The sequence below is a fragment of the Lepisosteus oculatus genome, chromosome 14 (genome assembly GCF_040954835.1).
Source record: "Lepisosteus oculatus isolate fLepOcu1 chromosome 14, fLepOcu1.hap2, whole genome shotgun sequence".
NCBI lineage: Eukaryota > Metazoa > Chordata > Actinopteri > Semionotiformes > Lepisosteidae > Lepisosteus > Lepisosteus oculatus.
Genome location: NC_090709.1, coordinates 33,468,369 through 33,484,222, shown reverse-complemented (window position 1 = coordinate 33,484,222; position 15,854 = coordinate 33,468,369). Strand labels below are relative to the sequence as shown.

General features: G+C 40.9%; 2 protein-coding genes across 2 annotated transcripts; both read right to left on the bottom strand.

Moving 5' to 3' along the window:
- Window positions 1–1,816: 1,816 nt before the first annotated feature.
- On the bottom strand, window positions 1,817–4,762 carry LOC138242344 (zinc finger protein 271-like). The gene has a single exon (XM_069197839.1). The coding sequence runs from the start codon at window positions 4,616–4,618 to the stop codon at window positions 3,182–3,184; it is 1,437 nt and encodes a 478-aa protein (XP_069053940.1). The 5' UTR covers window positions 4,619–4,762; the 3' UTR covers window positions 1,817–3,181.
- On the bottom strand, window positions 4,689–15,595 carry LOC138242553 (uncharacterized). The gene is made up of 3 exons (XM_069198088.1): window positions 14,950–15,595; window positions 4,809–5,262; window positions 4,689–4,695 (listed from the first exon to the last, which is right to left on the bottom strand). Exons 1-3 carry the CDS (start codon window positions 15,527–15,529, stop codon window positions 4,689–4,691), a joined length of 1,041 nt encoding a protein of 346 aa, XP_069054189.1. The 5' UTR covers window positions 15,530–15,595.
- Window positions 15,596–15,854: the final 259 nt, after the last annotated feature.

Sequence of the window (15,854 nt, the reverse complement as noted above, 5' to 3'; positions counted from 1 at the left end):
TAATATTTTTTTTTCTTGGAAATATAGAAGTTGTACATTTTAAAATTTATATTTGAATGAAAATGTGGTTTTGAGTTAGATAATGTGTTAATGTAGTTTGTTTGTCATTACTATACTGTATACAGAATTTGTAGCTGAGGTTTAAGACTAGTTGTGTTTGTTTTATGATTATTGCCCATATGTTGATTGTTGATTGATTGTATACAATGTATAATTTGAAATACATGTTTTTCAGATGTGAATGTGTATTTTCAGAATAAATTTTGAAACCAAATCATTTCTTGGTTTACTAGTTTCTACACCTGTAAAACCTGTCTTTGATGTATAATAGACCTTTAAAGTTATCCGTATAATAGACCTCTAACCATATACGTATAATAGTCTTCTAACCATATATGTATAATAGTCCTCTAAAGTTATCCAAAACTCCAACCATATATGTATAATAGTCCTCTAAATTTATCTGTATAATAGAACTTCAACCATTTATGTATAATGAACATATAATCATAGATGTATAATTGACGTATAACAATAGACGTATATAAGAATTTCATTCCAGACGAATTGCAGACCACATTTAGACGTCTAAGGTATGCGTTTAATAGACGTATATTATACGTCTTTTGCCCACTGGGTCACTCGTATTTAATACAGTCTCATTTTAATAAATTCCCCCGTTTTACTGCTTGTTTCAATGTGTTTTCATTCTTTACATTTCATTAGTGTGAAAGACACGACCCTGTACTGGATACAGCGCAAAGAAATTGGACGGACCTCTGTTCACGACTGAAGACACTCAGGATAAAGAGTTAATTAATTGTAATTAATGTCACGAGCTGTAATGAGTCCCGATGTCGGAGTAACTGTAACTGATAACAACACAGACAGTATTATATTAGTGAGAGTAACAGTCAGGAGATCAAATCTCTTTCTAATAAAATGGGACATCACCCTACTAATCCATTTTAGTAGGGCGTTTAAATTTCTGTAACTTTTTCTGCGCCGCCACACGGACACCCGGACTGCCTTCGTCTGTGTCAGGGAACCTATAGGTAGAATTGGAGGATCCTTATGCGTGACCGGAATCCTACAGATCCCACAGACTGCAGCTTAGTTTAAGATTAAACATCTGATAAAACACAAATAAAATGCAAGAAAGGTACATTCCAGATTTTCTCAAAATACTGTACAACATGGAAACTATGGAGGTGGAGGTCTGTTGTTCTGTATTGACATGGATTTTAATGGGCTTCTATGAAAATTGGCCATGGTGTGAGTGAGTCCTGTGATGGACTGGTGTCACATTATCTGCGATAGTGCTTTGCACCCACTGCTTGCCAGGATTGTTCCAGTTCCACCACAACCCTGAATCGAGTGGATGGGTATATTAATGTAGCCATCAACTTACATGTTCCTCTTCTTCACTCAATGCAAAGGAAGTTAGCTGCTGTTTGAGGTTTTGTGCTCTTTTAAAGCAATTATTACCATTTTTGTGCCCACGTGTTGACACAACTCTTTCTTTGCATCCATTCCTCGACCTGTAATAGTGAGAAAATAAAAATGAATACACCAAACTGTAAAAATATCATATATATGTAATTTACTCTTTTTGTTGTTTGAAAGTATTCTTACTGTCATGTTCTTTACCACCCCTGGGTGCTGCAGGTGGACTGGTGTCACATTATGGGCGATACTCTGCTTTGCATCCACTGCTTGCCAGGATTGTTCCAGTTCCACCACAACCCTGATTAGAGTGGATGGGTATATTAATGTATATTAATCATCTTACATGTTCCTGTTCTTCACTCTATAGGCATCCTCTCACGAGGCACCAGTAAATGTAGGGGTTTTGCGCTTAACTGGGACAATTATTAATTGTAGCAGCAAGTCACAAAAATTATTCTTCTGATGGCTATTAGAAACAACCTTGCAGGATAACTCAAACAACGCACACACTTGGATACTAATACACGACAATACATTTATTAATACATAAAATGTGCATAAACATAACAGATCTTATAGAGGGGGTTAGCAGTATACAAAAGGTATATATTCAATAACGAAGAGTTACAAACCAAGACGGACATACATTCTGTAATATCATTCATTTAGACTGTTTTGTAAATGAACTTTGTTACAACTTGTACATTAGATACTCAAAAGCAAGTACATGACTCATAGGAATTAAATTGCTATCAACTCAGGTTGAGGTAACAATTGAATTCTCGAGCTGTAATGCAGAATGTTGAATACTCATCCGCTTTATGGGGATTCAGATCTCCCGCGGACGCAAAGAAGCAGTGGCAGGCTGTTACCGTGTCCAATCGGCGCTCTCTGGCCCGGTGCAAGGCAGTGCTGGTTTCTGCTGCGGTGCGCTGCTGATGCTCTCTGAAGACCGGCTAGTTAGTGTTGGCTGAAACTAGTAGAGTTTGCACGCAGATAAGTCACAATCTTTAGACAGGAAGAAGGCCGGTTCGTTCCCGATGTAGCGCGAGTCCTGAATACTGATATTCAGCTGTCCACAGTTCCAACCGTAGTTCACTCGTCGATCAGGTGAGCGTTTGCGGTGGGTTCACGAGGCTTGCTGCTGGGCTAACCTCGGTAGGATCCTTTGGTTACATGCTGGCAACCTCCGTTCTCGACTCTTAGAACAAGTCCTGGCACTGGGACACACTGGCCGTTACGTGACTGTCTGAGCCGAGTCTGAAGATGTCCAGGAGGAGCTGGAGTTGTACCTGGAGGAACTACGGTCGCTCATTGGTTGAAAGTTCCATGGGCATTCGAGAATCATTTTGTGACTTACTGCAACAATTAACAATTGTCCCAGTAAATGCACAAACCCCTACAGTTACTGGTGCCTCGTGAGAGGATGCCTACATTTACTGGTGCCCCGTGTGAGGATGAGTAACCATGAACTCTGACCTTGGGGTTGTAAACCACTTGGGATGAGACTCTCCCTTGGAATCTCCCAGACAGTGAGGCACCAGAGATGACCATTCATGTGTCTCAGCTTTGGGAGTTGTTCCTTATCAGAACACTCTATCAGCTAGAAAAACACCTTAAATGTGAACCAAATGGAAAGGCCTCTCTGTATCAAGCACCACTTGAGATGAAGGAGAGAGAGACTGGCAAGGGAGCAGCAAACTTAATTCCTGTATTTTAATAAACCTTGCCGCTACAATGGTCTCTCTCCTGTGTGAATGCGCTGGTGGGTTTTTAAGTCACTTGACTGACTAAAACTCTTCCCACACTGACTGCAGATGAACGGCCTCTCTCCTGTGTGAATGCGCTGGTGTGATTGTAAGTGGTTTTTCCAACTAAAGCTCTTCCCACACTGACTGCAGCTGAACGGTCTCTCTCCTGTGTGAATGCGCTGGTGGGTTATTAAGGTACTGGACTGACTAAAACTCTTCCCACACTGACTGCAGCTGAACGGTCTCTCTCCTGTGTGTATGCGCTGGTGGGTTATTAAGGTACTTGACCGACTAAAACTCTTCCCACACTGACTGCAACTGAATGGTCTCTCTCCTGTGTGAATATGCTGGTGGGTTTTTAAGTGACCTGACCGACTAAAACTCTTCCCACACTGACTGCAGATGAACGGCCTCTCTCCTGTGTGAATGCGCTGGTGGATTATTAAGCTACTTGAGTTACTAAAACTTTTCCCACACTGACTGCAGCTGAACGGTCTCTCTCCTGTGTGAATGCGCTTGTGCCTTTTTAAGTGATTTGACTGACTAAAACTCTTTCCACACTGACTGCAGCTGAATGGTCTCTCTCCATTGTGACTGCGCTGGTGTGATTGTAAGTGGTTTTTCCAACTAAAGCTCTTCCCACACTGACTGCAGCTGAACGGTCTCTCTCCTGTGTGAATGCGCTGGTGGGCTATTAAGCTATTTGACTGACTAAAACTCTTCCCACACTGACTGCAGCTGAACGGTCTTTCTCCTGTGTGAATGCGCTTGTGCCTTCTTAAGTGATTTGACTTACTAAAACTCTTTCCACACTGACTGCAGCTGAATGGTCTCTCTCCATTGTGACTGCGCTGGTGTGATTGTAAGTGGTTTTTCCGACTAAAGCTCTTCCCACACTGACTGCAGCTGAACGGTCTCTCTCCTGTGTGAATGTGCTGGTGGATAATTAAGTTACTTGACTTACTAAAACTCTTCCCACCCTGACTACAGCTGAACGGTCTCTCTCCTGTGTGAATGCGCTGGTGGATAATTAAGTTACTTGACTGACTAAAACTCTTCCCACACTGACTGCACCTGAAAGGTCTCTCTCCTGTGTGAAGGTGCTGGTAGGGTTTTGAAATGCTAGACTGACAGAAACGCTGCTCCTCCCTGTGCCATAATATCAGTTTGTCCACTCCATCTGAGCAAGGCCTTGAGTGATTCTTCCTCATCCCCTGATCGTGCTGGGGTCTCTTATTCTGCAAATGCTCCATGGAATGGTCTTGCTCTGTGTGCTGAAAGTGAGATTTGTTTTCTCCACCGTGACCTTCAGTGTGCTGCTCAGCAGTGTGAATCATCTGGGGCTCCATCTCCAGCTCTCTGAGACTTAAACCATCCAGTTCATTCAGTTGTTCCTCTCTTTGCCCAAGAACAGACATACTCTCCAGTTCATTAAAACTTTCAACGATTTTCTCAGTAACCAGATTATTAAACCTGTGTGTTAAGTCATCAGATGCTAAGGGATTACATGATTGTTTGAGACTGTGCAATGACAGTCTCTCCACTTGAACAGAACAAGGCCTAATTATTATCAAGCCCTGTAGGAGCTGCTGTTGCTCCTCCCTGTACTGACTCTCCTCTCGGTGCTGTATCTCAACACTGTTCTCTTCACCAGGTACATCAGTCTGCTGCTCTGCACAGTCAATCAACTGGGGCTCCATGTCCTGCTCTGTAAGATTAAAGACATCCAGTTCTTCACTGTGCTCTTGTACAGAGACACAGCCCAATTCATTACAACCTTGTGTAATATTGTTCGAGTCCAGATTATTCATCTTCTCTATAAAATCATCACATACAAAGAGCCCAGGTGTCTCACTCTCAGGGTCTGTCTTCATCGTGGGCACAGAGTCCAGGTACCTGACACTCTGTCTGCTCTCTGTGTGCTGCTCCCTGAGTTTCTCTTTCTCTTGTGCGGCAGTGAGCACTGTCTCCTGCATCAGACTGGAGCCCCACTCCTCCTCACTGTGCTGCTGTTCAAGAGGAGCCCTTTCCCCAGGTTCAGAGAGAGTACTGGCCTCTGAGCCTGTAAACACAGGACAAGAAAACAAGACCTTTATAATAATAATAAAAAAACTATTTTATGTAGCACCTTTAAAGGTGGCTTCTCAAAGCGTTTTATAGAATGACCTACAACAAAAAATACACAAAATTAGCACAATGAGAATACACAGTTAGAGGAGACAGTAGATGGTGGTAAGAGGGGTAAAGAACAGTTAAATAAAGGCTCTTCTGAAGAAGGTTTTGAGTCTGGATTTGAAGGAGTTTAGAGAAGGCCACTCTCCGATATCCTTAGGGAGAGAGTTCCAGAGCTTGGGGGGATAACAGGTGAAGGCCCTGTCACCTATACAATGTAGACGGGCTTGAGGGACAGTAAGGAGAGCAGAATTAGAAGAGCGAAGGTTGTGAGGTGGGGAGTAGGGTGATAACTCAGACAGGTACGGAGCCATGGAGAGTCTTATAGGTGCGCAGGAGGATTGTTAAGTCAATATGAAACTTGACAGGAAGCCAGTGCAAGGACTCCAGGATAGGAGTAATGTGAACACTTGCACTAGACCTGGTCAGGATTCTGGCTGCCGAATTGTGGACATACTGGAGTTTGTTCAATGGGGATTTAGAAACCCCAGAGAGTAGAGCGTTACAGAAGTCGATTCAAGATTAGACAACACTTTTCAGCCACAGTTAGTGATAACATAGGGCGTAGTCGAGGAATATTTCTGAAGTGAATGAAAGATGTTTTGACAACATTCTGCGCATGTGGGTCGAACGTCAAATATCATCCCCAAGTTTTTCAATTTAGACTGAAGCTCAAGTACAAGACCATCTACAGATAGGGTTTCTTACAGGTTTTATAAAGTTGATGGGTGGTGCCAATAAGCATGGTTTCAGTCTTGTCACAGTTAACATGAAGGACATTTTGAGTCATCCAAGTTCTTATGTCAGAGCTGCAATTAGAATAGAGACAGTCACATCAGCATAAGGTTTGGTATGTATGTATATATGAGTAACATTAGCATAGTAATGATAGCTGAGGCTATGAGATCTTAAAAGCTTCAAGCTAAAGCTGTAAGCTTTAAGCTACACAAACACACGTCTAGTATACTCGCAATCAATTTTACCATGTAAAAAATAAGACTACAGAAATAATAATAATACATTACATTTACATTAACACTGCACTGAGAAAGAGGGGTTCATGCAGACACACTGACTGCACACTACAGTACATTTACACTACACTGAGAGTGAGGGATTTATACTGACAAGGACAAACTGGAAATTACAGCATATTAAGACTGCACTGAGAGAGGGGGGTAAATACAGACAGACTGACTGGAAACTACAGTGCATTAACAATGTAATGAAAGAGAGGGGTTCATAGAGACACACTGACTGGACACTCCAGTACATTAACACTGCACTGAGAGAGAGGGGTTAATACAGACACACCGACTGGATGCTGCAGTACATTAACACTGCACTGAGAGAGAGGGGTTAATACAGACACACCGACTGGATGCTGCAGTACATTAACACTACACTGAGAAGGGGGTTAATTAGCTCCGTAAAGTTGCCCCCCTACAGACAGCACAAACAATGAAACTTACCTCATTCGTTAGTGCTATGTTTGTGTCGGTTTGTGCTGTTAAAAATAGCATTTTTGCTGCTTTCATTCCCGAGATATAGTGCCTTGTTTTTCTGGTGATCACGTGATCATGCACGGTGACTTGGACCTCCAGTAACCCCATCTGCCGAGTTCAAGCACTCTGTTACCAGCGCGAGAGTAACAATTCTGCAACTTTGTTCCTCTGTTTGCCCAGGTAGGGGGCAGCGGTGGATTTTGCATTTAATATCATTATCTTCTATGTGTTTGTGTGAACAGGAAAATTACATTTGTCTCCAATATCATACCCGAATCAGAGGAGTTGCGGGTGTAGACTTAAAAAGCGAACATTAGCAAAATTGTATACTCTTACAAAGAGGCTTTAACAAACAAGTCTTAATACCTCATGGCATTGTCCCTTTTTAAAAATATGAAGAAGTAATCAGTTTCGCATTGTCTCCTTCTTAAATAAACAGGCATCAAGGGACGTGTGAAGATTCGACCTGTCTGTCGAGTCACGTATTTAAAAAGACTTGAATTTGCAACATTCTGAACCACTGTTGCTCTTTTATATGAAAAGCCAAAGTGAAAAGGAACTACGACTTCAGGACTTTTATTTTTAAGGGGCACTATGTACAAAGTTTACACAAGTTCATAACACATCCGAGAAACAAGAGTCTTACCATCTCACACATGAACACCGTGGCAATATTGGGAAATATTTTTATTTTCACAGAACAGAACTGAACATATATCTAGGTTCTCTGAAAAACTGGCATTATCCACGTGTTTGTATTTACAGGGGTCTTATGCGCAAACATGAAACGCTCACAGTTAGCTCACAGTTTTTTTATCTGCGTTTCTGGTCAGTCCTTGGTGTAGAATACAGCATGAGGGCACACCTTGACCTCTGAATACACAGATATGACTACAAGGACGCTTACAGGTACCAACACACTCAGTACTTAAATTACTGGATGTGATGAAAACAATGAATGCAATTTGTTTTCCGACTCTGTCTGGTCGGGTGGGGGTGGATGTTTTACATTTTAATATAGCGCCTTCTTTTTCTGGTCGTGACGTCACTCTGTGCCATCAGCTCCATACAAAACCGCAAGTTCACGATCACCAGATCTTTCAATTGTGATCTCTTGATCAGCTGACCCCAGCCTTTGGAGTTGATGTTTGATTTATTATCTGCATCTCTGGCGAAGACCTCTTCTTCCAAATCGTAAGTTACTTTACAAACTAGAAATGCTATACTGTAATTATGATGCTACGTTGACGTTCCCATGAATTTATTTTAAAGTAAAGATATTTGAGAAACTTGTTTCATATCGCGGGGAATACTACAAAAATTAGTAAGCTGCATTTGTCGTTATCATATTTCTACACATGCAAGTGAAACTTGAAAGGATTTGTCACACTTCTGAATTTAAATTATAATGTTTTGTTTCTGTAAGTGTTACAAGGAGAACTGAACCCCAAAAAATCTCCGACATGTTACAAATTGCTGATGTGAAAGCTGAAATGATTAAGTGGTGAATGCAATGCTTTAAAAACATATCATAAACGAAAGAAGTGGTGATGGGCCTTGGTATTGGAGTTAACGTGAGTAGGCAGGTCTAAAAAATATTAATTTATCGATTTCTATCTACATATACAGAGACTTTTTGATGTGCACTTAAACTGTAATCCATTACAATGTAAAAAACTTAGTTATTTTCATTTACGCAGTGGAGGAAAGTCCCCATTACCTGTAGAGCGCTTTCACTGGGGTTTCCAGAGAAGCACTATGTAGCTGAAAGGATATTATTATAAATCACGTAAAAATTGGGAAGAAGCACAGTTTAACCCAGGTTTGGTGAAATTCATTTTTGTTACATTTTTGAGTGTTAATCAGACTTCTCCACACTTTGCATTAAACATTTCCCATAAAACCCGGGCCATGGGTCTAGCTGGGGATTCGGCCATCAAATGAACACTAAGATTAAAGGGTGACATCATAGAGCTAACAAATGAGAAGTGTAAAGCTCACCACGATTTGTTGTTTGAGACTTCAGTTCTAAGCAATATACAGTGTTTTGCATTCATCCTTATTTCTTTCTGGGGATTTAAACTACTCATCAATTGCTTGATTTTTTTTAAACCTTGAGCGGTCCCATTCCACGTACTGCACTACATATTTGTGATTTTTGGTTGTTAATTCTTAATTGTGTATGAAAGTAGATATCAGACCTACTGCATGCAATAGCTTATTAAGGAGCTGTTGCCTTTCTATTGCTCCATTACCTGTAGAGAGGGAGAGGGGTTTATAATGTACGTTGAAGTACCTGCCTCTGTGAAGTTCTGAGCATCTTTGGGAATGTTTGCACGGTTTACATTGATTGATCATGTCCCAGAAGCAGCAGGCATGAAACTGGTGATTCCACTATTGTAGTAAATGTAGCAGAGTTAACCATTTGACAATAGATTAAGGTCTGCCTTCACAGAGCATAGAACAGGATAAAATGAGTTTTGTGAGCTTTATTAAGTTATCCCCTCACACAACAGAGTATATTAAGGAAGTACAGAGTTGGTATAAAATTGCATCATTTGGTGTGTTACACTGTTACCACACTTAAGAGACCAAGGAAATGTACTGGATTAAAGCTCTGCATTGTTCATTGTTATTCTGACATTGTTAAACATTTTACACATTGTTTGGTTATGAAAGTCGCTGTGAGGACAGGATTTGTTTTTTTGTATTTTAAACAATGTATGTTGTTGCACCATAGTACTCATTCTACATATTTGCCCTTCATTCCAGGATTCATCACCTACAGGCACTGTTAGGAGGGTAGGAACTTAACAGTACTAACATTCAGGCTGTGCTGCCAGACAACCCGACAAAAGAATATACTCAAGTGCTGCAGGGCTGCAAAGGTAACAAAGAATCAATGTATACATGCATAACAGAGTAACTGCAAACTATAAAATCACACTTAAAACCTCACACTTAGAACCAAAAAATAGCAGAAGGATACGATGCTTTTCCTTCTGATGAAGTTCTAGAAGAAATAGGTGAAGCAAGGGACCAAGAGCCAAGCTGTACCCTTGATGCATGCCCGACAGCATTGGAAGACTGGGTAACAAAAATCTGTGAAGAATGCAGGTTGCTTGTTGTGGACAGTGGTGATAGATATAACCTGCATTTCCTACCGGAGACTGTTCCTCATCTCACCAGGCTTGCTTGATATCTCCCACTCTGGACTGGCTTAATGGTTCCACTTTTCAAAAGTGTGAACATCACTGCAAGCTCAGCCAGTGTGGAGATGGGTTTCAAAATCCTAAAACAATCAGTGCTGAAGCATGAGTTGACAGGTTCCTTATGAAGCACCTAGCACCCATAGAAGGTATGAGAATATCAATGGGTGTTTATGGTGTTTACCAGCAGTGTGAGAGGGCCATTATCAGTGCTACCACATCCAGCTCTCTAGAACAGCAGAGCGGAACACTTGTTATAAGTTCTGAAAAACAAACAGAGCTCAAAAAGGACAAAGAACTGGTGTATCCATAAAATCTGAGTTGTTTGGAAAATTGGAGAGGGCTTGCTGCACCACCTAAAAAACGGAAACCATCTTTTTATCTTATGCCTCATTCTGAGTGGTTACACATAGATTATTCTGTTCCTGTGAAAAAAGATGTAGTGGCTCTGATGAGGAACTGAAGCAGCAGAGACCTGCCCCCAGTAAAGGTGAGTGGAGACACTGTGAATGTACTGAACACTTGTGCCTTTGATGTCAGTGCCTATGCAGTGCCTATTGTGACAGCAGGACTTCTAGCAGCTATGTTAATCAGGCTGTAGATAGCATCTACAACTGGTGAAACATTTGGCACAGAAAGGTGTGCACAAAGATGTTTATGTTCTAAGAGCTAAAATTTTGAGGGACATTTTTGGTGCAACGAAAATAGTCAGGGCTACAACAAGTGAGGGCTGAATGTAACATTTCAGAAATCATAGCAAAAGTGTTCTTAACAGTGCCTAGTGTGGTAGCACTGAGTCGGCGCTCATCGCCAAGTTGTCCCCTCCATTGTGGAGTCACGCAATATCCCATTTGTTTCTGTAGATTTGAATACGCTGAGAGCAAGAGGAGTAACAGGGCTATAGGAGGCTGTACAGAAACAAATTAAATTAAGCCAATCCAAATGTCTCTCTCAAATTGGTGACATGGGAGATTGGCTGAGTCATGAAGAAAACACTGTCCAGTCTCAAAATATCTTTGAGAGTCAACTTTCAGATTTTCCACATAACCTGGAATTAAATGGGAAGACCTTCAAATTAAGAGGTGTCACTGCGTTCTGCCCACCTGTCCTGGGTCATTACATTGCATACTGCAAAAGACACGACTTCATCTGGGATAAATCTGATGATCTAACAAAGACAATCAAATCTGTGTCTTCAGTGGTCAAGGTGTGCCCTCACGCTGTATTCTATACCAAGGTCTGACCAGAAACACAAATAAAAATCTTCACACGTCCCTTGATGCCTATGTTTATATAAGAAGGAGACAATATGAAACTGATTACTTCTTCAGATTTTTAAAAAAGGACAATGTTATGAGGTATTAAGACTCGTTAAAGCCTCTTTGCAAGAACATACAATTGTTTTTTAATGTCGCTTTTTAAGGTTACACTTGAAACTCTTCTGATACGGGTATGATATTAGAGACAAATGTAATTTTCCTATTCACACAAACACATAGAAGATAATGATATTAAATGCAAAATCCACCGCTGCCCCCTACCTGGGCAAACAGAGGAACAGAGTTGCAGAATTGTTACTCTCGCGCCGGTAACAGAGTGCTTGAACTTGGCAGATGGGGTTACTGGAGGTCAAAGTCACTGTGCATGGTCACGTGATCACCGGAAAAACAAGGCGCTATATCTCGGGAATGAAAGCAGCACAAACGCTACTTTCAACGGCACAAACCGGCACAATCCCAGCACTAACGAATGAGGTGAGTTTCATTGTTTGTGCTGTCTGTGGGGATGGCAAATTCACAGAGCTTACTATTCGCATGAAGAATCTCTATCTGCTTGTTTGTTTGTTTAAGTGTTTAGAGAAAATTCCCACGACACTACTCAAAACTCTGCCCCTCTACTGAGTATATACTTTATTTTCCCAATATAGGAAACAGAGCAAATAAAAGAATTACCATTTAATTACATACAATACCAGATGCAATCTCTTACCATCTTAAGAGCAAGAGTTCACATGAAAGTAAATCAAAACCTGATAGTTTCCACAAAAAAAGTCTCTCTTGCGAGATAAATATTCAAGAAGCCGCTACAAATTATCACCTGGTACCTATTTTTCTATGTATATCACCATTCTCTCTTGTGTGTTAGACTTTCAGCAAGGAAAAGTATTTTTTGTACGATCCAGAACCTTGAATTGCAAAAGAAAATGGTTTTACATATATACACTATGTAGCAAGATCTCTCAGTAACAAAAACAAAACCACAATAATTATTATAAGAAGGAGACATATTCTCCTGGTTCTGTGGCTGAACTATACATACATACAACAAAGAATATGCAAAATCTTTGTTTTAATCTGAAATTTTTTATACAAATGTATAATGCAATCACTTTTTCACACAGGGCCATGTAGGTTTGGATTTTTCTTCCCTTAATAATAAAAACCTTCATTTAAAAACTGCATTTTATGTTTACTTGTGTTATCTTTGTCTAATTTTTCAATTTGTTTGATGATCTGAAACATTTCAGTGTGACAAACATGCAAAAAAATAAGAAATCAGGAAGGGGGCAAATACTTTTTCACACCACTGTACATATCACAACCTGTTAAATATTCACTTTAAATTCATGAGCTCTTAAGCCCTATCTGGTAGTGAGGATGAATCAATGTTAAATTGAGGAACAGTAGCTTGAGCCCCACCCCCCAGACAGACCGAAAAAAGGGTTCACTGTCACACAGATGAGCACATTTGACAAAGCGAGGCTCCGAACCGCAGAAGCCACAAATCCTGCTCTTGTGTCAGTGTTAGAGGGTTTAAAAGACATTCAACACACATTTTTTTATCCATGGCATAACTTGTCCTCCCTATTCACTAACATTATAAGACCATGTCCCAGTTTTCAAACTGTACCCTAAGCCCTTCCTCCAGGTCCACACCTCCATAACACAGCATAAGAAGTGTGGACTTCAAGTACATGAGGATTTGAGAGGCACCGTTACAAAAAGGGGGGCATGGGACACCCCCCCAAGTGACGTCACCGGTTTGTTACGTGGGTCAAAACGCTTCCTGTGGTTGCTGCTGCTTTTGCAGTGATTGAGTGCATGTGGACAGAATTTCTTAAATATGTTTTTTATCCTTTCTCCATTCGCAGGCTGATGAACTTGAATCTCACCACGTCTATCCCTGAACCAAAACGGAGTGACGCGTTGTGTTCATTCGTGTTGAGCAGACTCGACTCCAAACAGGCAAAGTAAAGAAGGGAAAACTTGGTGATACCGCCCTGTTTATCCGCGGCTTTGTGTTACTAAAGACATTTCAACTTGACTATCCCAGTACACAAATGACAGTAGGAGGAAAATCATTCATTCGCTTTCTTTCAATGCAAACTAGGCTGAACCTCAAAGCTTTGTACTATTGAATATGTCTGCTATTAAATATTCCATCTACAAAATATACTGCAGGTTAACCAATATTATATTCACCAAAATGGGGTGGCGAAATCAAATCTGTACGTCAAAACATTGTACCTAGAACACAAACAGGATGAATCTGAAAGTAATACATAATCTACAGATGTAAATAATACATACAGCATGAATACCTAAAGTAGTTCACGTAGGGAGCTGCATCAGTATGCGTAGGCTGCAAAGGAACAAGTAGAGGTATATTCCTGTGCTGAAAAGAGAAGAAAAGAAACAACATTTCGGCTGTGGAGCCTTCTTCGGGCGTCAAAACCTTCTTCCACAGCTGAAATGTTGTATCTTCTCTTTCCGGCAGGGAATAAACCTTTACTTGTTCCCGAACCGAAGGTAGTCGAATTTATGTAATTTTGTTTTACATAAAATATGCTAGTTTTAAAACCGTAAAATTAATATTTTACTTTCCAATTGTGGGGGGAAAGCAAGCGCTGTCTTGACATTAGTGGTTCAATAATAATAAAGCCTGCTTTACTACACCAGCTACATCACTTCTTTGCTGGGTATTCCTCAGACTATATTTAGAAGACGGCAAAACAGAGCACAAAGCAATAACTCACCGTAGCAATTAACAGGGTCTAGGAGGAGAAGCTGATCGAACAAAGTTGTAATCATTTTCTTAAGACTCTTTTGTGCTCTCCAGAAGATTGAAAAGAGCAGCGGAGGACAGTCGGGGATGTAATTTCACGAAAACATTTGTTCTGTCTAAATTGCCAGTATTTAACACTGCACTGGAGGGGAGTTAATACAGACACACTGACTGACTGGACACTCCAGTACAGTAACACTGCACTGAGAGAGAGGGGTTCATACAGACACACTGACTGACTGGACACTCCAGTACATTAACACTGCACTGAGAGAGAGGGGTTCATACAGACACACACTGACTGGACACTCCAGTACATTAACACTGCACTGAGAGAGAGAGGGGTTCATACAGACACACACTGACTGGACACTCCAGTACATTAACACTGCACTGAGAGAGAGAGGGGTTCATACAGACACACTGGCTGACTGGACACTGCTTTAATGTACAATAAGGTACATTAACACTGCACAGAAGAGATAGTTACCGCCACATCGATAAATAATCTGCCCACAAACATATTTCCAAGACTCCAAAGTCTCCTAAATTGGCTTTCACATGGAGAAAGTGTATCAATTGACGACATATTTCTGTCCACATTTAAAGAACAGCAATAACATTAATGAGAATATAACCAGACCACAACTAGTTTAGTTCGCAGAAAAGAATCCCTCGGAAACATCACAAACCTTTCCTACTTCGTTCTGCATCTCTCCTCTACAGTTTCAACAGTGAGGAAGTTAAAAACACCGTTTTTAAACACAAACGTTACTAATTAAAAGTCACTGCACTTACCCGACGGCTCCGTTTCTTCATGTGTTTCTGCAGTGATTTCACAGGGAGGCATGAGTCCAACATGATCTGTCCCTCCCTGATCTCCTCCTGCTCCCGACTCCTTCTCCCACAGCTGCAGTCGCACTTTAAAGGTCTCGTTTTCCTTCATTCGCGTTATTTCTGTCCCGAAACTGTCCCTGACACACTGTGTGATATTAATCACGGCCCGACTCACCAGGATCTGGGAGACGCTGCGGAGTTTGTCTCGAAACGAGTCCTGGGAGTCAGACATCCTGTTTCGGAAAACTTCTGAAACTTCAGACACGAACGATTTGAGCAAAACCTCCATGAAACAGTGAAGATCGTTTTCCTGCTTCATTTGCGCGATTTCGGCCCCGAAAACATTGTCGACTGACATGATTTTAATCAAGACCCGTCTCGCCAGAACCTGGGAGATCCGGCGGAGTTTTTCTTCAATCGACTTCTCGGAATCATCTGTCAGGTTTCGGAAAACTTCCGAAACTTCGTGCACGATCGATTTAAGCACAATCTCCATGAAAGAGTGCGCCTCAGTTTCCAGATTAAGCAACAGATTCTCCATTTTTTTCAGAGTCGATCTGAAAAACACAAACAATTCCTGCAGCTGCGGTGGCTGTAAACACGTGGGTTTGAACAGAGAAAGCGAAACGTGGTCAAACAGAGGACTTCCGGGTTATCAGATGAACTTCCTTAGTGACCGTTGCTATGAACCACAAAAATATTAGTCGAATAATAATAATCTTAAAAAAATAGTCCAGAATAGATGTTTGCGTTATATTATAGTGTAGCGTATACGACCGACATTTTTTATTTTATTTTTATTAAATGTGTAAATAATTTACAAAGGAACAAGTAATAGGTTTATTCCATGCTGAAAAAAAGAAGAA